The sequence below is a fragment of the Anolis carolinensis genome, chromosome 6 (genome assembly GCF_035594765.1).
Source record: "Anolis carolinensis isolate JA03-04 chromosome 6, rAnoCar3.1.pri, whole genome shotgun sequence".
Taxonomy (NCBI): Eukaryota; Metazoa; Chordata; class Lepidosauria; order Squamata; family Dactyloidae; genus Anolis; species Anolis carolinensis.
Window position 1 is genome coordinate 69,330,930 of NC_085846.1, and position 22,240 is coordinate 69,353,169.

The 22,240-nt window shown below is 41.3% G+C and overlaps 2 protein-coding genes across 2 annotated transcripts in view; one reads left to right on the forward strand and one right to left on the reverse strand.

Annotated features, from left to right (window-relative positions):
• The window catches only part of pik3r4 (phosphoinositide-3-kinase regulatory subunit 4), a 42,866-nt gene that overhangs the window by 13,813 nt on the left and 6,813 nt on the right, over positions 1–22,240 (forward strand). Inside the window, exons 5-16 of the mRNA XM_062983985.1 lie at positions 275–409; positions 1,802–2,023; positions 3,379–3,552; positions 4,564–4,709; positions 12,121–12,324; positions 12,662–12,863; positions 14,692–14,891; positions 15,996–16,206; positions 18,134–18,299; positions 19,145–19,309; positions 19,439–19,650; positions 20,305–20,436. Of these exons, the coding sequence (XP_062840055.1) occupies positions 275–409; positions 1,802–2,023; positions 3,379–3,552; positions 4,564–4,709; positions 12,121–12,324; positions 12,662–12,863; positions 14,692–14,891; positions 15,996–16,206; positions 18,134–18,299; positions 19,145–19,309; positions 19,439–19,650; positions 20,305–20,436 (2,169 nt within the window). The remainder of the gene's footprint in view (positions 1–274; positions 410–1,801; positions 2,024–3,378; positions 3,553–4,563; positions 4,710–12,120; positions 12,325–12,661; positions 12,864–14,691; positions 14,892–15,995; positions 16,207–18,133; positions 18,300–19,144; positions 19,310–19,438; positions 19,651–20,304; positions 20,437–22,240) is intronic.
• LOC134299896 (uncharacterized) lies at positions 6,328–11,918 on the reverse strand. Its single transcript, XM_062983986.1, has 2 exons — positions 9,903–11,918; positions 6,328–6,691 (listed from the first exon to the last, which is right to left on the reverse strand). Exons 1-2 carry the CDS (start codon positions 11,520–11,522, stop codon positions 6,608–6,610), a joined length of 1,704 nt encoding a protein of 567 aa, XP_062840056.1. The 5' UTR covers positions 11,523–11,918; the 3' UTR covers positions 6,328–6,607.

Consider the following 22,240-nt stretch of genomic DNA (forward strand, 5'->3'; position numbering starts at 1 on the left):
TCTTGTGATGAAGGAGGCTGTCTCAGTAACTTTCTAAAGTAACTTTCTACATGCACACACATGCCAGTAACTTTCTAAAGGCAGGAATTCTAAAAAGTCAAAACCTGGACAAATTACAAGACTTTGCCATGGGTTTTGTAATTTATATTGAGCCAGTATTACATATTATCAGAACTTGTTCATTGTTCTTACCTATAGTGTATCCTTAATTGAGGTAAAGCCAAATTGTTAAAACAAATCAAGCTTGTTTACAAAATTGTTTTAATTTTTCCAGAGAACATAGCACTGTTGGCTGAAACTGCTCTGAGATTCTTGGAACTAGTCCAGCTGAAAAATCTGAACATGGAAAATGAACCAAACAGTGAGGAAACAGATGATGCAACACACCCTAGTGAAAATTATGACACTGGTGATGTATCACTTTTAAAATTACTATGAGCATGGCCATATGTACACTTACGTATTTGTAATCTCACTCAGAAAAAATGGCATTAAAAAGTGGAATCATAGAGTTGGAAAAGACCACAAGGGCCATCCAGTCCACATAAAGTCTTCCCTGTTTTGAATATTAAATTGTTTCAATTAATTTTAGGTGTACACTGCCATGTGATTAATAAATACTCCTCTTAAGGCTCTTTGCATTCTTCTATTGAAAATATCACTTGTAATTTCTATGCTATAGTTATGCCACAGGATTAACTACAACAGTATATTTGAAAATTTACTTTTGTTGAAGTGTTATGAATGTTACAAAAGAAACAATGACAATCAAAAGACGGTTGAATGCGAATGATACCGTTTCCCCTAAAATAAGACATCCCCAGAAAATAAGACCTAGTAGAGGTTTTGCTGAATTGCTAAATATAAGGCCTCCCCCGAAAGTAAGACCTAGCAAAGTTTTTGTTTGGAAGCATGGCCCCCGAAGCATGCAGGATCGGTAAATGTACGTAATATAGAGTCAGGGCCGGCCCAACACGGAGGCCACGTGAGGCTGCCGCCTCGGGTGCAGGCCCGGGGGGGCGCCGTCAGGCGCCCTGGCCCCGCCTCCCACGCTGTGTGAGAGGCGGGGTCAGGGTGAGCTGCACGGGAGGCTCCCGCGCAGCTCAGCCTCGCCGGCCTGGCCTTTTCCAGGGGGCCAGACTGCAGCAAAGGTCCTTGCAGGTCGCGATCGTGGCCTGCAAGGACCTTTGCTGCAGTCTGGCCCCCTGGAAAAGGCCAGACTGGCAAGCTGAGCTGTGCGGGAGGCGGGGCCAACCCTGGCCCCGCCCCCCACGCCTTGGCCCCGCCTCTCACGCAGCGTGAGAGGCGGGGCCAGGGCGACCTGCGTGGGAGGCGGGGCCAACCCTGGCCCCGCCCCCCACGCAGCTCACCCTGGCCCCGCCTCTCACGCTGCGTGAGAGGCGGGGCCAGGGCGCGGGAGGCGGGGGGGGGGCGCAATTTCCCCTCCCCGCTTTATATAAAAAAATATGTCCGGCCGGCCCTGTATAGAGTGTTGCACATGGAAATAATGGCAGTAACAAGAAATTCTTTATAGGATTCAGTTAGTCTGGTTTGTGATGACAACTGCTGTACAGTATATAATAAATGTTCATTTTTTTTGTTCAACAATAAATGTGAATTCTTCTTCATGGAAAAATAAGACATCCCCTGAAAATAAGACCTAGAGCATCTTTGGGAACAAAAATTAATATAAGACACTGTCTTATTTTCGGGAAAACACGGTACCTCACATGGAAGACTTCTCCCAGTCATTAATACATATACAGGATTTTCTGACTCCATTTCGGTGGTCTTTTTTCAGAGCTTCAAGCCTTGCATGAAATGGTCCAGCAGAAAGTTGTCACATTGCTGAGTGATCCGGAAAACATTGTGAAACAGACCTTGATGGAAAATGGAATCACTCGCTTGTGTGTCTTTTTTGGACGTCAGAAAGCCAACGATGTTCTCCTATCCCATATGATCACCTTCCTTAATGATAAGAATGACTGGCATCTACGAGGAGCCTTTTTTGATAGTATAGTGGGTATGTGGCTGACAGCAAAGAGAATCTTTCTGCATGTATTAAAAGTGTGTTGGTTGATATGTTTTTAAATTGGGGAATGTAAGGTTTTACTCTATACAGTACATTAATATATATTAATAACCTGTTTTTTTTAATGTTCTGACAGCGGATGAAACAACTTAGATTTGACTATGTGATTTGTTAACCTAGACTTGACTAGGATTTTACAGGAGGTACAGACACTGTCATTTTCAGTTTATAGCCATGCCATTTTTTGTTTCTTACACACTTCTTTTTTTTCTCAGAATAGAATGTTATTAAGGGAGTAAAATGGGATAGCTGTGTGGTGCCTTTTAATTTTGAATGTTAGGATCTCCTGGAACCATCCCAAGTATCAATATTAAATCTATAAGAATTGTCTGCATGGAGCTGACCAGTGATATGATACAGCGGTCAGACAGTTTCTCCCAAGAAATTTACAAGCATTGGATTGGACAGTAATATCTGCCCTCCCGTTATATTTAAGTGTAAATCATATAATCCCTCAATATTGGTTGTGTTGGTTAGAACTGATGGAAGCTATAGGCAAAAAATAGATGAATTGCCAACCCCAATTACATTGTTCATAAGTTGAATTTATATGTAAGTTGGAACAGGTACATTTTAAAGTATAACTCCAGAAAGAGAGAGAGAGAGAGAGAGAGAGAGAGAGAGAGATGGAGAGGGAGGGAGGGAGGGAGGGAGGGAGGGAGAGAGATATGCATGCATGCATGCTTTGGATAGCATAGTGAAGGGTTCATACCCCTGTGGTATTTGTTTTGCTCTCTGTGCCCCTGTTCAGAAGATCTCACCTCACTTTCTGTCCCTGTGATAATTGGATTTTGAAAAAATTGCTTCTTGTGAAGATTGGTGCCAAAGCTTCAGTTGAGACACTCTTTGCCCATGATAACTCTTTTAGGGGCGAATTTCCCTTCCGAAGGGTAGATTTCTCTCACTTCCTGTTGTCTCAGCCTCGTTCTTAACTATGAGTTGTTTGTAACTCAGGGACTGCCTGTAGTAGTTGTTTTCCATGAATGTATGTTAATGTTTAAGCCACCTATGCTATGTGATCATATTATTTCATTACAGTGGATTGTAATGGTTATGACGTACCCATGAGTACTTATATTGAAATTTAATGTTAATTTTTTTAAAAAATCTGCCTTTATTCTGTTTTTGGACTTAGGCATAACTCATTAAGAAGTGTTCCTCACTAAGAATTTTTTGGGGGGGGGGGGGGCAAAATAAGTCAACACAGCTTATCTATTGACTTCTTCTTTTTGGGTTGGTGGCTTTTAGAAATTCTAATATGTGTTTTTGTTCTGCCTGGATTGCAGGTGTTGCTGCTTATGTTGGCTGGCAAAGCTCTTCAATCTTGAAACCTCTGCTTCAGCAAGGGCTCAGTGATGCTGAAGAATTTGTCATTTATAAAGCCCTCAATGCCCTTACTTGTATGTGCCAATTAGGACTTCTGCAGAAACCACATATATATGAATTTGCCTGTGATATTGGTAAGCCATCTTTCTTGGAAACAGTTTTTGTCTTTAATTTCTCTGTATGGCATGTGATTTGATATCATTATAGGCAAGACACTGTATAGTGACAAAATCATATTCAGAATCATTTAAGCTGGTACCCATTAATGAAGGATTGGCTTAAATGGCCCTGTCCTGTGATGGTTTAGAGATAATCAGAGTTATTTTACATTAACTATGCTTAGAACTGCAACTATAGCCAATAAAATTTGATCATTTTCCAATTTCCGAAGGAAATGAAAACACCAAAGCCAGAAAGCCCTAAACTATTTCCCATATTGAGTGAAACAAGCAGGAATATCTCGTTGCTGGTCAAACTTTGTTTCTTTTCTTTTCTGATCAAAAAGAGAGAGGAAATGATCACATATCTATGTAGGCTATAGCAAAATGGCAAGCAAGAGGGCCCAGGCAAGGACAAAAAACCCCCAAAGGTCCTTTCAATATACAGGCAGTTCCCGAGTTACAAACATCAGACTTACAAATGACTCATAGTTAAGAACAGGGGTGAGACAACAGAAAGCAAGAGAAATCTAGCCCTCAAAGGGGAAATCAATTCCTGGAAGTCTTATCATGGGGAAAAGGTGTCTCTCTCAACTGAAGCTTTATCACCAACCCTTGTTTTTACAAAAAGCCACATTCTTTGAAATCCAGTTATCACAGGACAGAAAATGAGGTTAAATCTTCTGAACAGGGGCACAGACAACAAAACAAATATCACAGGGGTGTTAACCCTTCCCTATGCTGTCCAAAGATGATTTATGTGAGTTCTTATGAACAGTTTATTAGAGCAAACCAGCAGAAGCTAATAATAGAATGGATGAAACATTCTTTTTAATTATAAATCAAGATCATAATACCTTATAATTTATCAATCTTGATCTCATTTTCATTTCAATCTGAAATATGTGTGTGTGTGCATTGATCATATTATGAACATGGCTGGACAACTGTTTGAAATTTGCTTCTCTTTTTATGCATTCTCCCCAGCACCATTTCTCTGCCATCCTAATCTCTGGATATGCTATGGAGCAGTAGGATTTATAACTGTTGTAGCACAGCATTTGAATATTGCTGATGTTTATTGCAAACTTATGCCTTACCTGCATCCTTTTATCACTCAGCCAATAATACAGGTAATGAACCAGCTGCATGTGTAAATCATAATTTAGAGTGGCAAAACATAAAATCATGTGCTTGAATATCCTGCCTTAATTATGTGGACAAAATTACATCCCAAATGAGCCAAGAAGGTGCTACCAGAACAAACATCTAGGTGCTGAATCCCCTCTCTCACTGTTCTATTTACTTCCAAAGCTTATTGTGTAATAATGTAGCAGCATATTATTGTCTTTGCCCCTGTTCCATGTTATTGGTTGTTGGTGGTGATAAAATAGGATTCATGACTGTATATAGTGCATTATAACTGTCTTGGGTGTTACTATAGAAAGTCTTGCCACAGGAATGCTGCTTTCTATAACTATACTTGGATGGGAGACCACCAATGAATACCAAGTGATGTAAGCTATACCTAGAGAAAGGAATTGGCAAATTCAACTCTTGCATATTCCTCAGAATTTACAGCAGACTAGAAGACACATATACACATATAGTAGAGTCTTGCTTATGCAACTTTCACTCATCCAACGTTCTTTATTATCCAACATAGTCTGCTTCCCACCAGGACTCACAGCTGTTTCTCTAGGCAGCAACGTGCGGCGGGCCGACACGGCCAACAACAGCACAAGTGCAGCCATGTTCCCAAACAAGTGGCAGACTTGTTGTAAAATATGTTTTGGTGCTTAATTTGCAAAACCATAACGTAATTTGACATTTAATAGCTTTTCCTTAATCCCTCCTTATTATCCAACATTTTTGCTTATCCAATATTCTGCCGGGCCGTTTATGTTGTATAAGCGAGACTCTAATGTATAAGAAATTATTTGTTTCTGCCCCCAGTTTGCTATATGACAGAACTCACATAAAATGGATTGTAAACAACATCACTGGTATACAGTATAGTCAAATAACTGCTCAAATACTAACTGAGGCTAATCCTTCTTGGCTTCCAATATCAGATGGGATTTGATGCTTTCAGGTTATTTAGGACATAAATAATTCCTTGTTAGACCATTTTGAATCAGATCTTTAGTTTGATGAGCATTTTAGGAAAATTAGCCAGAGAGTTCAAGTGGCTTTGGGCAAACCTTTATTCACTCTCCCCATCTCTTTTCCTTCTATTAATTTCAAAACATTTGGCCTTATCAAAACAGTTGGCCTTATCAAAGCAGACAGTATAAACACAACAAACAATGTACATCTAGTCTAATTATTAATATGCAAGTACAGAGAGAAAAAGTGAGTATAGCCAACTTATAACCAAATGCACTTTAATCTTAGGTATACAGTGCGGTTTATTGTGGGGTTTAGGTTCCAGGACTACCCGCAATAAGTGAAAATCCGCGAAGTAGAGATGCTATATATTTATACATTATTTTAGTAGTTATACACTATTTTAAGTCTTTATCAACCAATCGTGTATTGATAAATCACCACCTTCTCCTCCCGTTGCAGCTTGGACTCCTTTTCTCTCCCTTTGGCTTCTCCTTCCTCCCTTCCATAGGCTGTAAATTGTAATTTTTTATGATTTATAATATTTTTTTAGGGTTTATTGAAAAACTGTGAAACATCAAATCCACAAAAAGCGAACTGTCCTGCTCACTCCAAAGGATCAGTCTGAACGCAGATCAAAGATAGCTGCTCTCAAACACAATCTTTATTGAAGAATACATGACTTTGGAAAAGTCAAGAATGACTTAATATTTACATACAACTATTTTTATAACTTTTGATGCTACGTAATACCACACGTAAATATCATCATCAAGCCCCACCTCCAATATCACATTACTACCATTTTCACACACTAAACCAATTATAACTGTTTACACTTTCGGTTCCCAGTTCCCAGGCGTATTCTATCTTCTTCTGCCAGGTGCTTGTTTATGTTATGACTCCCAGTTGCAGAGCTAAATTACCAAAGCTCTGTAACTGGGTTCCATGACATGGTGCCCTCCTTTTCTTCGCCCTCCTCTTCGGTTCTTTCTTCGTCACAAATCTGAAATCAAACAATAATTCTATGTGTCCATCTTGTCCAAAGTACCCATATATTTTTTCAGTAAGCTACGATGGAAAACAGGGTGTATTTTCCCTAAACTTTTTGGCAATGCCAACTGGAAAGTCACTTCGTTGATAACACCCTGTATTCTAAATGGTCCAATATATCTAGGGCCCAATTTTTTCGAAGGTAGCCCCAGTTTGATGTTTTGGGTACTTAACCACACTAGATCTCCTTTCTCCAATTTATCACCTTCCACCCTCTTCCTATCTGCGAACACTTTATACTTTTTATGTGCTTCCTTTAAGGATGCAGTCACTTGACTCCAGCATTCCATCATTTGTGATTTCCATTTCCCCCCTTCTGTTCCCTCATTCTCTGCCCATCTTGGCAGCTGGGGCAGAGGCTGTATTTCATACCCGTAAACTACTTCAAAGGGGGTTTTGTTTGTTGCTGAGTGTATAGTCGAATTAAAAGCTAGTTCTGCAAAAGCCAACCACCGAGACCAGTCATTTTGTCTCATGTTAGAGTACATTCGAAGAAACTGTCCAAGTGTCTGCTGAGTACGTTCTACCGCCCCATTTGTCATGGGGTGAAAAGCAGAACTTAAACTCCTTTCTGCTCCTAGCATTTCCAAGAATTTTTCCCAAAATTTCGCTGTGAATTGTACTCCTCTGTCACTGACTACTCTACTAGGACATCCATGCAGTTTGTAAATGTGGTTTATGTACAATTCAGCTAGTTTCTCGGCTGATGGTAGTTTCGGCAGTGCTATAAAATGGGCCTGTTTAGAAAACAGGTCTAATACCGTCCAAATATAACGATGTCCTTTGCTAACTGGTAGTTCCCCCACAAAGTCCATAGCTACACATTCCCAAGGTCTGGTAGGCTCTGCTACTGTTTGTAATAATCCCATTGGTTTCCCTCCTCTCGATTTATTTCTGGCACAATCATCACATTGAACCACATGGTTCTTTATGTCCTTCCTCATCCCTGGCCACCAGCAATGTTTTGCTATTGCTTTTGTTGTTTTTGTAATTCCTGTATGACCAGCGCTCTGGTTGTTGTGAAAACGATGCAAAATCTTGATCCTTAATGTTGCTGGGATATACAGTTTCTTGTTCACAAACCAAAATCCTCCCTTTTGCTCCCCCTGTTCTGTATTGGATGCGATCCACTGGTCTCCTTCATAAGACTGTTTCAGTTCGTTTCCCCAATTATCTTCCCCGCCGAGTTCAACCATAGCAGTGTTCTCTTTTTGGGTTTGTGCTCTGGTCCTGACAGCTAAGCCCCATTGTTTATCAGAGAATATTGTTCCCTCTGTTGCTGCGGTTATTCCTTCGTGTTGAGGCATGCGTGAAAGGGCATCTGCCAAGACATTCTGCTTCCCTTGAAAAAACTTTAATTGGAAATCGAACCTGCTGAAGTATTGTGCCCATCTAATCTGTTTGGGGGACAATTTTCGAGGAGACTTTAGATACTGGAGGTTCTTATGGTCAGACCAAATTTCAAATGGGATTCCGCTTCCTTCGAGAAAGTGCCGCCAGCATTCTAAGGCTTTTAGTATGGCTAGTGCCTCTTTTTCCCATATCGGCCAACATTTTTCAGCTTCGCTGAACTTCCGGGACAAATATCCACAGGGTTTTAAGTTCCCATTTTGATCCTTTTGCAATAGTACTGCCCCATACGCACAGTCTGATGCATCGCAATGGATTATGAACGGGCTCCTGATATCGGGGTGTTTTAGAATGGGTCCCTCTGTGAAGCATTCTTTTAGGGTTTCAAATGCCTTTTGGCATTCTGGCGTCCAACTTAGTTTGGCGCCCGGAGCTTTTACTTTTGCTGTCTCTCCTTTCCCTTTTGTTTTTAAAAGTTCAGTAAGGGGTGCAGTTATTTGCGCGAAGCCTTTTATGAAGGATCTGTAAAAATTTGCGAAACCCAGAAACGATTGCAATTGCCTCCTTGTTTGTGGCACTCCCCATTCTTTTACATCTGATACTTTAGCTGGATCCATAGCTAACCCTTCTGGAGATATCCGATACCCCAGAAAGTCAATTTGAGTTTTATTAAATTCACATTTGGACAGTTTTGCGTACAGCTTTGCTTCTCTTAGTTTCTGCAACACTTCCCGGACCAATTTTACGTGCTTTTCCTTATCTTCAGATACAATCAAGATATCATCAAGGAATATGAATACCCCTCTGTACAATAACGGGTGTAGTATTTCATTTATAAGCTGCATAAAGCAGCCGCCTCCATTTTTTAAACCGAAGGGCAAAATTTTATATTCAAAATGGCCGAATGCGCAGGAAAATGCAGTTTTCCAAGTATCCTCCGGTTTGATCCGTAATTTATGATATGCTTCAATTAAATCAAGTTTAGTAAATATGCTCCCTTTCTTCAATACGGTAATTAAATCCTTTACTAAGGGCATAGGGTATTTATTGTCCTTAGTAATTGCATTTAAATTTCGATAATCAATGCACAATCTTAGGGAGTTGTCTTTCTTTCTCCTGAATAACACTGGGGCCCCGAGAGGGGAATTGGATGGCTTAATGAAGCCTCGCGCCAGGTTTTTATCAATGTATTTCCTCAATTCCTCCTTTTCCTGCACAGACATGGGATACACTTTTGGTTTTGGTAAGTTTGCTCCTGGGGTTATTTCAATTTCTACTTCTACATTCCTTTTGGGGGGTAATTTACTTGCCTCTTTCTGATTGAACACATCCACAAAGTCTCTGTATTCAGGTGGCAACAGCTGTGGGTCTATTTCACCTTCTTCATCTCCCTCGTCCTCCTCTTCTGCAATCTTGCTTATCTCCCATTGTGTCTGCTGTTCTTTAAATGCTAGACTCTTTCCTCTCCAATCTACTTCAGGATTTGCTTGCTCAAGCCATGGTATCCCTAATATTACATGGTATGTGGCAATAGGGGCTATCACAAAGGATATTCTTCCTTCCCATTTGCCTATCTTACATGGGACCTCCCGTATTTCCTTGGTAGATACTTCCCCAGTTGCAACTGAGCCGTCTAGCTGAGAAAACGCAATTGGGGAGTCAAGCGCCATCTGCTGGCATTTCAACGCTCCTGCTAATTCCGGAGTTATAATATTCCTGGAACAACCACAATCCACAAATGCCTTGCAGGTGGCCCGATTCTCCAGCCCCGAGAGGCAAATTGGCACTACTATCATGCGTTTGTCCCGACTCACCAATTTTTCTGAGGGTTCTGGGGCTTGCACCTCCTCCTCCGCACGCCTCCCGGTTGCAGGTTTGGGCTTTGAGGGTTTTGGCGGCTCCCCCTTCCGGGCCCAGCATTCTGCCGCTCGATGGCCCGTCTTCCCACACACAAAGCATCCCGGTTTAGGTTTGTTGTCATCTCCTCTGGAGGGAATCCCCGGCCTCCCTCCGGGCCTTTCCTGCTTCCTCGTCTCTCCTCGACCTCTCGCCACCGGTCTTTGCTGGCCGCCGCTGCTCCTGAAGCGCTTTACTTGGGCCAGGGTGGATTCAACGCGCCCCGCTAGTTGAATCCATCCCTGGATCGTTTCGGGGTCGTCTCTGTGCGCTGCCCAGCTGAAAATCTCGGGGCGTAGTCCCTCTTTAAATAATTCCACTTTGGTCACTTCAGACCACTCCGGTACCCTTTCCGCGAGGTGGAGGAATTCCTCTGCGTACTCGGGCACCGTTTTGTCCCTCTGTTTTATTCCTTTCAGCTGGTCTCGAGCCCTCAATTGCTCTAGCCGGTCTCTGAACCGGTTTTCCAGTGCGGCGAGGAAGCGGGGCACCGACCTCAGGCATGGGTCGCGTCTGGCATGTAATTGCACATACCAGCTGGCCGCTCCTCGCTTTAGTGTGTTGCCGATGGCTCGAACCCTGCTTGCTTCGGAGGGAAATGTGTGTGCGTTGTCTTTCATGTATCCTCTGATGCTAATTAGAAAAAAGTTCAGTTCATCTGATTCCCCTCCGTATTCTAGCTTGAGATCTTCCCTTCTTGGCATCCATTCAGCGGCCCGTTGGTGCTGTCTGGGAGGCATGGGGAAGGGTTGCATCGGGTTTCCTTGGATGGCCCCTTGGCACACGCCGCGCCCCACTCCGGTGGTCATTCTGCGCGGCTCCCGAAATCCTGCCGCCGCTGTCGGCCCTTCGCCCCATCCGCATATTGGCCTCATTGTAGCCCCCGCATCTCGCCTTTCCTCGTCGTACGGCACATCCTCCTCCTCTTCCTGGATCTCCTGCTGCTCTCCGCATTTATCTGCTAATCCACTGGACCCGATCCCTGGCCCCAGTGGCTTTTCTACTCCGATTCCCATTCGGAGGGTTGGGAGTTCTGTTGGGGTTGGCGGCCTCAGACTTCCCAGAGTTTGCTGGCGCTCCACTTCGCGCGCCATTCTGTCCCGGAACTCAAGCTCTTGCCAATATTCCTCGTCCCTTGCCACCGCGGGACTCTGCGTTGAAGCTCGCTGTCCCCTCTGGCTCCAATCATCTCCTTTGCTTGGCTCTCTCTCGGTGCCATATCGGATGTGCTCTTTTTGGAGATTCTCTTCCAATATTGGCACTATTCTCCCCACGGTATCCGACAGCCTGGATAAATGAGTTTCCAGGATGGATAGCCGCAGGGCCACGGTCTCCGGCATGCTTCCTCCAGATCCCCAACTGGTTTCTGCCGCCGCCGGAGCGCCTCTTCCCCCTCTGGGAATCCTCTGAGTCACGCCGTCCGGCTTGGGGTACCCCGTAGAGGAAGCTATGGCTTGCAATGTCTCTCCTGCCAACGGCCGAGCTTCCAGCGGAGGCCCCTTTGCTCCGTCATGGCTTTGATCTCCTTCCCTGCTCATTTTCACTTCACTGCAAAATCGCAGGAGGGTGAGAACTGGATTCTTGACTTAATTGTCCTGCTCACTCCAAAGGATCAGTCTGAACGCAGATCAAAGATAGCTGCTCTCAAACACAATCTTTATTGAAGAATACATGACTTTGGAAAAGTCAAGAATGACTTAATATTTACATACAACTATTTTTATAACTTTTGATGCTACGTAATACCACACGTAAATATCATCATCAAGCCCCACCTCCAATATCACATTACTACCATTTTCACACACTAAACCAATTATAACTGTTTACACTTTCGGTTCCCAGTTCCCAGGCGTATTCTATCTTCTTCTGCCAGGTGCTTGTTTATGTTATGACTCCCAGTTGCAGAGCTAAATTACCAAAGCTCTGTAACTGGGTTCCATGACAGCGAACCACGAAGTAGTGAGGGAACACTATACATAAATTAATTTCAAAACCTTCCTCTTTCAAAATCCAACACTAATGTCAGTAGTTAGAGCTCTGTGATCAAATTTGGCTGATCTTTCTCCTTAAGATTCTTTAATTGTGTTTCTGTGGTGATCTGATTAATTCCTTGTTTCTCTTCATGCATTGCAGATAGATAAAGAAATAGTCTTATTGAGTGTCCTCAAAGACCCTGTAAGCCGATCAATATTTGATTATGCTCTACGATCGAAGGACATAGGAAGTCTTTTCAGAACACTGCAGCTTCGTCAGAAGAAAAGGAACGGGACTCTTCCTGATTGCCCGCCCCCTGAAGATCCAGCAATTGCACAGCTGCTGAAGAAGCTGCTTTCCCAAGTAATTAATAACCAGTATAGCAATAATACTGAGGATTCGTGTTCAAGTTAGAATAAGGTATTGTGGTAATATAGCCATCTTCCCTAAAGCCATCTGAGATGGGGTAGAGAACCCATAAGATACTGGTTTGCAAATAACTAAGTAGTGCATGAAAAGGTTGTACAGGAATTTGAATTCTGTGCAGTCTGCTGGGTACAAATTATTCTGATTTATTACTATTAACTCTTTTTTTGTTTCATGTCCACTCTTTCAACATAGAATTTAGATTGGCTTAATATCCCAAAGTTGAGGAAAATGCAAGTTTAACTGTCCACTGTTTTGCTTTGGTTTTGGATAGGGGATGTCTGAAGAAGAAGAAGATAAACTGCTAGCCTTAAGAGACTTCATGCTAAAATCCAACAAAGCCAAAGCTAATATTGTCGACCAGAGCCATCTTCATGACAGCACCCAGAAAGGAGTGATTGACTTGGCAGCTTTGGGTATAACTGGGAGACAAGTTGATCTTATCAAAACTAAACAAGAATCTGATGATAAGCGTGGTTAGTAAAGCCTCATTATTCAGATCTGTTTTATGTTTAACAACTTAAATGGTAAGATAATGAATTACGCCTAGATGGGAAAGATCTCATCACCATGCTGTGGCCTGAAAGCAGATTTAGACATATCAATGCATTTGGATTGTTGTTTACATGATTTTAATATGTTGTAAGTTGCTTTGGGCCCTGTGAGGGAGAAAAGCGGAATATAAATAAATAAATAAATAATATAAATAAATTATTATTATTATTATTATTATTATTATTATTATTATTATTATTATTATTATTATATGCAACTGGGCTTGTAAAGTGGACATTCCTATCATACTGGACTATAAAATACACTACACATGGACACCACGGTTACAGTTTTACATGGTTTAATATGGAAAGTTGTAAATTGAAAGATGGCTCACTGAGAATCAGGCAACATTAGGTATTATGAACAGAGTTCTATGTAAAAAACTGCCACCATCGAATCTGGTGAAATCCCTTGCTCTTCTGTGTCATAGCCTGCTCTGTTAAGCAGTCTCCCAACCTTCTTGTAGTTTGAGGGAATGAGAAGATAGGGAAGTCCATTTTGCTAGCCCAGCTGCACATGGCTAAATCTTGTTCCAGCCCACCTTAGATGTGTTTCTTTAAATAACCTAAGAAGTATCTGTAAAATTATTATCTCCCCATAAATATTGACAATCTTGCTTTGCTTTCTTGCTGGAAATATGATCATATATGGCCCCTTGTGTTACATTGTACAGGTTGAGCATCCTTTATCCAGAATTCTGAAATGTAAAATTATCCACATGGGTGGCTGAGATAGTGATGCCTGTGTTTTCTGGCGGTTCAGTCTACATAACCTTTGTTTCATGCACAAAGTTATTAAAATATGATGTATAAAATTACATTCAGGCTATGAATATATGGTGTGTATGAAGCATAAATGAATTTTGTGTTGGGCCTATCTCCAAGATATCTCGCTGTGGACATATATACAAACACAGCTATTTCAAATACAAAATCCAAATCACTTTTGGTCCCAAGCGTTTTGTACAAAGAATATTAACTCTATATAGCGACTTCTTTAATGATGATACTGGCTTTATCCAGAATATAGACATTGTTTATTCAATTCTCTGTAAAAATACTTATAGCTTGAGGACTTCAGAAGATGTGGACCATTTTTTGGGTTTAAACTGAGTATTTTAAGAAACATTCAGAGGAAGCTGTGCTGGTCATGCAGCAAAATGCAACAAAATCCAAAATCCACAAAACTATGATACTTTTGTTGGCCAATTGAAATGTGTAAAATACATCATGCCCTCTTTTGAAGCTGCACAAAGATGTTAAAATCATGGAAAAGAATAAAAGTGAGGGACTGCCTGGTTCTCTAATGAGAGCTATTGCCCTTGTCCCTAATCACCACATGACCAAAAAAAGGGATTGCCTCCATTGAGAACCTCCAAATCATGTGAATTGACAACCAAAATAGCATCTTAGGGAAAATGTAGGCCTTCATTTTTAGCTAATAAAGAACCCAGTGGAGCTTCAAAAATTAGCATGATGTATTTTATGCATTTGATTGGCTAATAATGGTATCACATTTTTGTTGTTTTTGGATTTTGTTGAATATTCCAAGATTGATCAGTTTGGTGATGGTTTGAAACATCCAGTGGCCTCCTTCTCTTCCATCTCAGATGGAACTAAAGCTAACCATGCTATTTCATTTACTATCTGTGTAGACTGTTAGGGTCATGTTATTAATTGTGATTTATTCCCAGCAACTTTGTCAAGTCCTTTTGCTAATCCTCCTTCTGTGGCTTCTTAATTTCAGCTAGGAAACATGTCAAACAAGATTCAAATGTGAATGAAGAATGGAAGAGTATGTTTGGCTCCTTGGAACCTTCTAACATCCCTCAGCCAATCAGCAAAGGGCACAGCCAGGCCCCGGATCAGGAAGCCATTCAGACGGGGAAACCTCTTCGATCTGAGTCATCAGCTGGCATCTCAGCTCCTTTGTCATCCTCCCCACAGGTATTGTTGGATCTTTCATTAGTATTCTGCATGATCTTTAGAACTGGAAGAATTGCTACTAACCTTTAGTGTCTGGCATCTTCCTGATTGAGCACTTAGTCTCTTAGGAGGTGTTACTTCCTAACAAAAGTGTGTGAAAGTGTTTCTAGAGTTTGGGCAAACAAGGCTTAAATCTTGCTAGTTTTTCTATGATTAATTGTGCTGAAAATATATCAATGAGTTGTTAATTTGATTTCTGTTTGTCATATTGCTTGATCTGCGTTAACAGAGTTAAGCATACTATTTTGTTATTTTTGCTATTTTGTTATTATTGCTATTTTGTTACTCGTTGTGTTATATTTTATGTTTTATATTGATTGGATGTGTTTTTCATTGTTTATCCCATCTTATATATTTTTCTGTATTGCACTTATTGTATTGTATTATTATGTTGTAAGCCAGCCCGAGTCCCTTGGGGAGAGGGGGTAGGATACAAATAAACATCATCATCATCATGCTAATATTATGCTAATATTATTAATGTAGTGACAATGTCACTTGTTCCTGAAACATTGGTAAACAACATGGGCATTTAGGATGTATAATGTACATCAAAATTGCAACAGCTCTTCCACATTTACTTAATTACTTTATGATTATCAGAGTGGAGATGTCATGTAAATGGATGTTCACATACAGTAGAGTCTCACTTATCCAACACTCACTTATCCAACGTTCTGGATTATCCAACGCATTTTTGTAGTCAATGTTTTCAATACATCGTGATATTTTGGTGCTAAATTCGTAAATACAGTAATTACTACATAGCATTACTGCGCATTGAACTACTTTTTCTGTCAAATTTGTTGTATTACATGATGTTTTGGCGCTTAATTTGTAAAATCATAACCTAATTTGATGTGTAATAGGATTTTCCTTAATCCCTCCTTATTATCCAACATATTCACTTATCCAACGTTCTGCCAGCCCGTTTATGTTGGATAAGTGAGACTCTACTGTATAAGTATCCATTATAAAGAGGGCTTCCTCTTTCTTTTTCCAATGTAATACAGGGGCCACAACACTTCTAAACATGAGTATTTCAATGTGATCTATTGATTTCAGGCAACAGATGGAATAGTTGTCCAAGCCAGGAAGCCAACCATACAGGTCTTAAGCAGTATAGCGTCACCCTCTACCTATCAGCTACGCATCACTACTTGTAAAACAGAACTTCAGCAGCTGATTCAGCAGAAGCGCGAACAGTGCAATGCAGAAAGAATTGCTAAGCAGATGATGGAGAATGCAGAATGGGAGAGCAAGCCCCCACCTACAGGTGATAATCGCCATACTCTTGACAAAAGGCAATGCAGCTGTCAGAGTAACTCTTTTTATAAATTTGTTTTTGAAAAGTAATTTTTATGTAACTTGTTAAAACGCCCCTATTCCATCCAATAATTCCCCCCCCAAAAGTCCAAAAGATAAACATTGATTTTACCATTTTGTATAAGTCACAATTTATTACACCACTGTATATAATGGGACTTGAACATCCACAGATTTTGGTGTCCACTGCAAGTCCTGAAATTAAACCCCAGTATATACAGTACCAAGGACCCATTGTAAAATGAGTTTGGCAGGGAGACACTCATTATACAGGCTGTTTCTTTAAAATAAAAGATGTAGTGGTAAAATGATGGCATTAATCTTTGAAGAATTACTCTATTTTTATATTTATTTTTTTATTATCAATATACAATTAACTGTTTTTCCAAAAATATGAAAATAATAATTACTCTAACTACTCTCTGTGAATCTTATTTTGAAAAAACTAGAAACAGTTACTCATTATACTAAAAGGATAAAGTTGATCTTGTTTTTTGTTTATGTACTTGTAGATTATAAAAATGTACAGGTGTTACGAGCTTGAGCCCTGTAGTCTTTTGTGCATAGTTGGTTCTTGTATAATATGTTTACAATGTTTGTAGCTCACAATGTCATTGTGGAAGAAGCTTAAGGTAGTTTAGGAAAATTGAAATAATGTGTAATAAAACTCAAGTTAAAACAATCTAATGGTCTACAGCAAAGAGTAAATTTGTCAGAAGCCTAAGGAAATATAAGTTGCCATCTAGCAGGCAGATGGGGAGCAATAAACTTTCCGTCCTAAATATTCTACATTTCCAAAAGGGAACCTGAGACTGGGCTTTTAGTCAGATTTCTCCACTCAGGATTTAGTTCGCATTAATGCAAATCTATATACAAACACTTACAAATATTTTAACTTACCAGCCATGAAGAAGAGAGTCAGCAATCTGTTAATACATGACTGATGAATTATTTTTATTCCAAGTCCTTTATCTCTTTAGTCTCTAGGTGGCTTTTGATATTCCTAGAAGCAAACTATATGCATAAAATGGATCTTTCAGGTGTCTTTTGCTAGGAAATATGCACTGTAGAAATGATGCTCGCTGGCCAAATGCAATTTGATCTTTTATGTATATCTGAAATACTTTAGCTTCAATCCACTCAAAAGCCATGCTGTTATTTTGTTTTTAAAAAGCATCAGGAATCAGTACACATGTTGGAAATAAGTTCTTGTATTTCCTGTTACTTTTCAAATATATAGCCTGCTTAAGCTGTTATGGATGAATGGATATCTCTAATAATGGACAGTTGGTGCAAGTGGAGCTCCAATATGTGTGAGTTGATGTTACTAGAGGAAAGGAGGAGCATACATTGACATCTTCCCCCCATTTGCTGAATGGGGAAACAGTGCAAATTATGGTTCAGAAAACATGATTAATTTAAAATTCCACAAGATTTCACTTCAAATATTGGTCTACTATCATATTAAAAAGAAGCGAAGGCCCTGCTGTGCTCCATTACATGGATATTTGGTTTGCTTGTTTTTTGTAAATCCTAATACAACTAGTCTAACCATGAAAACTGTTGCTCTTTGTGGATGCCAAACCCCTTCCTCCAAGTACTTTTATCTGTTTAGAATTGTTCATGTACTGTGTGGCATATGACCATATTTAAGATTTCAGTGAGTATAGTATCAGAGAATTTGCTGGAGAGAAGAGTTACGCTTCTTAATAACTGTCAACATCAGTAGGGCAGTACTGGCTGATATATGGATATAAATTGTGCCTAGTGCATTTGTTGTGTTGTTGCCTTTGTGATTTTGTTCTTAGGTTGGGTAGAAAGCTTTTCATTTTTTGTCAAATATAAGGGAAAAAAACAATTTTTGCTGCTTTTTTTAGGATGGCATCCTAAAGGGCTTCTTGTTGCTCACCTTCATGAACATAAGTCTGCAGTGAACCGCATTAGAGTCTCTGATGAGCATTCAATTTTTGCAACATGCTCAAATGATGGAACAGTGAAAATCTGGAACAGTCAGAAAATGGAGGGCAAAACTACTACCACAAGGTAATAAATAATATCTCTTCTGTGCTAGTAATTGTGTCTAGCTGAAATGACTTTTAGACAGTATATTGGTGAACCTACGTGGCGTTCGTTTCAAGCGTTCAACTCCAGTTCAACATTTTACAATATTACATTTCTGTGTCTGTATTTTGTTTTTATATGCTGCTGTGTCCAACAGTCTTTAAATGGCTTACAGTCATCTTCTAAACATGAATAGGCCTCTCCTGTACCATCTTATAACCTAAGGCAATTGAATGGTTTAGGATAAAAAGTCTGCATAAAAATAAAAATGTATGTCATAAACAAAAAAGTTGTTTTTAATACCTTATCATAAAGAGCCAATACAAAAAGTGATTTGATAGACAGTGCTTTTACTGGCAGCTATCTACTTGATGTATGTTGTTAGAAAGTTCCTATGGAGTTAATAAGGAATGGTCAGATGGTTATTCTCAGGTCAATCTTTTGTATTTAATTTCTTATGAAGCACCCATTAGATTTTAAAAAGGTGTGGATTCAAATTCCAGATAAAATAATCCATTGTCTCCTAGTCATACGAAGCATGTAAATTAAAGTATTATTTTCATACTCAAATCCATTGAACAAATTCATCTGCTTGGTTAATCTTAAACCATGTATAAGTTCTGGTTTAAAGAAATCTTGAGAATTATAGATTTTTGTAAAAAATAATGTTCACCATTATTTCTAGATGGTAGATTCCTATGTAAGAGACTTGGATCAATGAAAGGTTTACATGGATTTGTATTGAAAATTTGCTTTTGATTAAAGTTAAGTACACTTTTAGAAATTTCTTTTGAAACATCCCCCCACCCCTTTGTTTCTTACAACAGATCAATTTTGACCTATTCTCGGATTGGAGGCCGTGTAACAACTCTTACTTTTTGCCAGGGCTCTCACTACTTGGCTGTAGCTTCAGATAATGGAGCCATCCAGCTTCTTGGAATCGAAGCTTCAAAACTTCCCAAGTCTCCTAAGATTCACCCAATTCAAAATAGGTATGTATCTATCCTTTGTGCGTGCTAACAGGTTCCATTAATATAGGGGTGTTGTGTGGTTTCCGGGCTGTATGGCTGTGTTCTAGCAGAATTTTCTACTGACGTTTTACCTTTGCCTTATCTCTTCAGATGTTTGGATCAAAAGGACGATGGCTGTGTGGTTGACATGCATCATTTTAATTCAGGAGCCCAGTCAGTGTTGGCATATGCCACTGTGAATGGTTCTTTAGTGGGATGGGACCTAAGATCCTCTAATAATGCTTGGACCTTAAAGCATGATTTACGGTTGGGTCTTATAACATCATTTGCTGTTGACATACATCAGTGCTGGCTCTGCATTGGTAAGACATATACTGTTGATGTTTTAAATATTGGTATGTATTTTGAGTTGCACAGAATTTTTTTCCATGTCAGAAGCAACTTGAGAAACTGCAAGTCGCTTCTGGTATGAGAGAATTGCCATCTGCAAGGACGTTGTCCAGGGGATGTCCAGATGTTTTACCATCCTGTGGGAGGCTTCTCTTATGTCCCTGCATGGGAAGCTGGAGCTGACAGGCGGGAGCTCATCCACTCCCCAGATTCAAACCTCCAACCTTTCGGAGGGCAGTCCTCCTGGCACAAGGGTTTAATCCATTGCGCCACTGGGGGCTAGCAGGTGGGAATTATAACACACATCTTTTCTTTCAGGAACGCCAGTATAGTCTAGTTCCTGGAGAGCAAAACTGGGTTGGGATCCCTCATATAACATGGATTTAATGCATAGAGCTCATATTTTTTCCAACTATGTTTTTCCTTTTGTAAAATTGGAATTAACTATGATTTGCTGCATGGCGACAAGTAGACTAAAACTCTATGAATTGTGTTAACAGTGAAAAAATATAGAAGACTGATGTCTTATGGGACATTAGGCATACTGATGTATGCACAGTTAGGATTGCTGAAGCTTGAAAAAGTCACTAAATCACATTGCAGATAATTACATTGTTCTTCACAAGGTACAAGCAGTGGAACTATGGCATGCTGGGACATGAGGTTCCAGTTACCCATTTCCAGCCACTCCCATCCTTCAAGGGCACGGATCAGACGGTTACTGATGCATCCCCTTTCCCAATCATGGGTGATTGCAGGTACAACTAACTCTTTTTCCTTGTAAAATGTAAGAGTTTCCTAAATGGTGGTTAAATCTTTTCCTGGAAGAAGTAGTAAGAGTCTGCCTGCTGGCCTCACTCTGACATTGCTGCTTCCCACCATCCCCAATCTCTATCTTCCAGCTGGAAGAACTGAAAACAGTGCCACCATTCACCTTTAGACCTTCCACTAATTGAATGGGGGAGCAGCACATGGAGGAAAATAATTTCCTTTTCTATGAGCCTTTGCTTCAAACAGGGCCGGTTGATTCTACGAGGCCGCTGACGCAGCCGCCTCGGGCGCTGGCCGCTAGGGGCGCTGTCGAGGCGTCGACAGCGGCCCGTAGCGCCACCGACGCCTCCGGTGTTGGCGCGGGGCTTCAATCCCCGCGCCCACGCCAAACCGCTACAAGCAGATAGGCCATTTTGCCCTTAGTCTACAAACTAAGGGCAAAATGGCCTATCTGTGCTGTGCGCATGCGCACAGCCAGATAAGCCATTTTGCCCTTAGTTTGTTGACTAAGGGCAAAATGGCCTATCTGTGCTGTGCGCACGCGCACAGCACAGCTAGGCCATTTGGCCCTTACTTCCTGGTCGCGGCCGCCGATCGCCCGGCGGCCGCGACCAGGAAGTAAAGGCCAAATGGCCTATCTGTGCTGTGCGTACGGGCACAGCACAGATAGCCCATTTGGCCCTTACTTCCTGGTCGCGGCCGCCGATCGCCCGGCGGCCGCGACCAGGAAGTAAGGGCCAAATGGCCTATCTGTGCTGTGCGCATGCGCACAGCACAGATAGGCCATTTTGCCCGTAGTCGACAAACTAAGGGCAAAATGGCCTATCTGGCTGTGCGCATGCGCACTGCCAGATAGCCCATTTTGCCCTTAGTTTGTAGACTAAGGGCAAAATGGCCTATCTGTGCTGTGTGCATGCGCACAGCCAGATAGGCCTTTTTGCCCTTAGTTTGTAGACTAAGGGCCAAATGGCCTATCTGTGCTGTGTGCATACGCACAGCACAGATAGGCCATTTGGGCCTTACTTCCTGGTCGCGGCCAGGGCACGCTGGACGGGGGGCGGGGCCAAGTCTGGCCCCGCCCCCAGCACTATTCGCCCTGGCCCCGCCTCCCACGCAGCGTGGGAGGCGGGGCCAGGGCGTGGGAGGCGGGGCCAGGGCGTGGGAGGCGGGGCCAGGGCGTGGGAGGTGGGGCCAGGGCGTGGGAGGCGGGGCCGGTGGCGGGGGCGCTTTTTAGCACCCCCGCTTAACATTTAAAAATATCTCCGGCCGGCCCTGGCTTCAAAATAGACTATAGAATGGCCAGGCAGAAGAGATTCGACAGCTAAATCAGCTGTGTTTTTTGTCATGTTTTATCTGTCTGCTTTAATTATGTTGAAACCTGAACAAGGAGGGGCGGGTAACAAAGAAATTGTTGCTGTTTTTGTTATTACACTATGTAACACAATTTTTGTTCCTGGGTTATAAATGTTATTTCCAAATTGGTTCTGTCATAGAAACATGGAAAAAGTTCATTAAATTTCAAAAACTTTGGGGTTATTGTATGTTTTCTGGGCTGTGTGGCCATGTTCTAGAAGTATTCTCTCCTGACTTCTAGAACATGGCCATACAGCCTGGAAAACATACAACAACCCTGTGATCCCGGCCATGAAAGCCTTCGACAACACTTCAAAAACGTTGTTTTTGCGGAATGACCTGCAGTGCATTTTGCGATAGTTTATCAATGAATATCTTATAGAGCAGGGGTCCCCAAACTAAGGCCCAGGGGCCGGATGCGGCCCTCCAAGGCCATTT

Bases quoted from the DNA above. Each gene is read 5' to 3' on its own strand.
- LOC134299896 (XM_062983986.1), bottom strand. From the start codon at position 11,522: ATGAGCAGGGAAGGAGATCAAAGCCATGACGGAGCAAAGGGGCCTCCG. The intron at 6,692-9,902 runs GTGAGTCGGGAC...GTTTGATTTCAG, and splicing joins CAGAACCCTCAGAAAAATTG to ATTTGTGACGAAGAAAGAAC.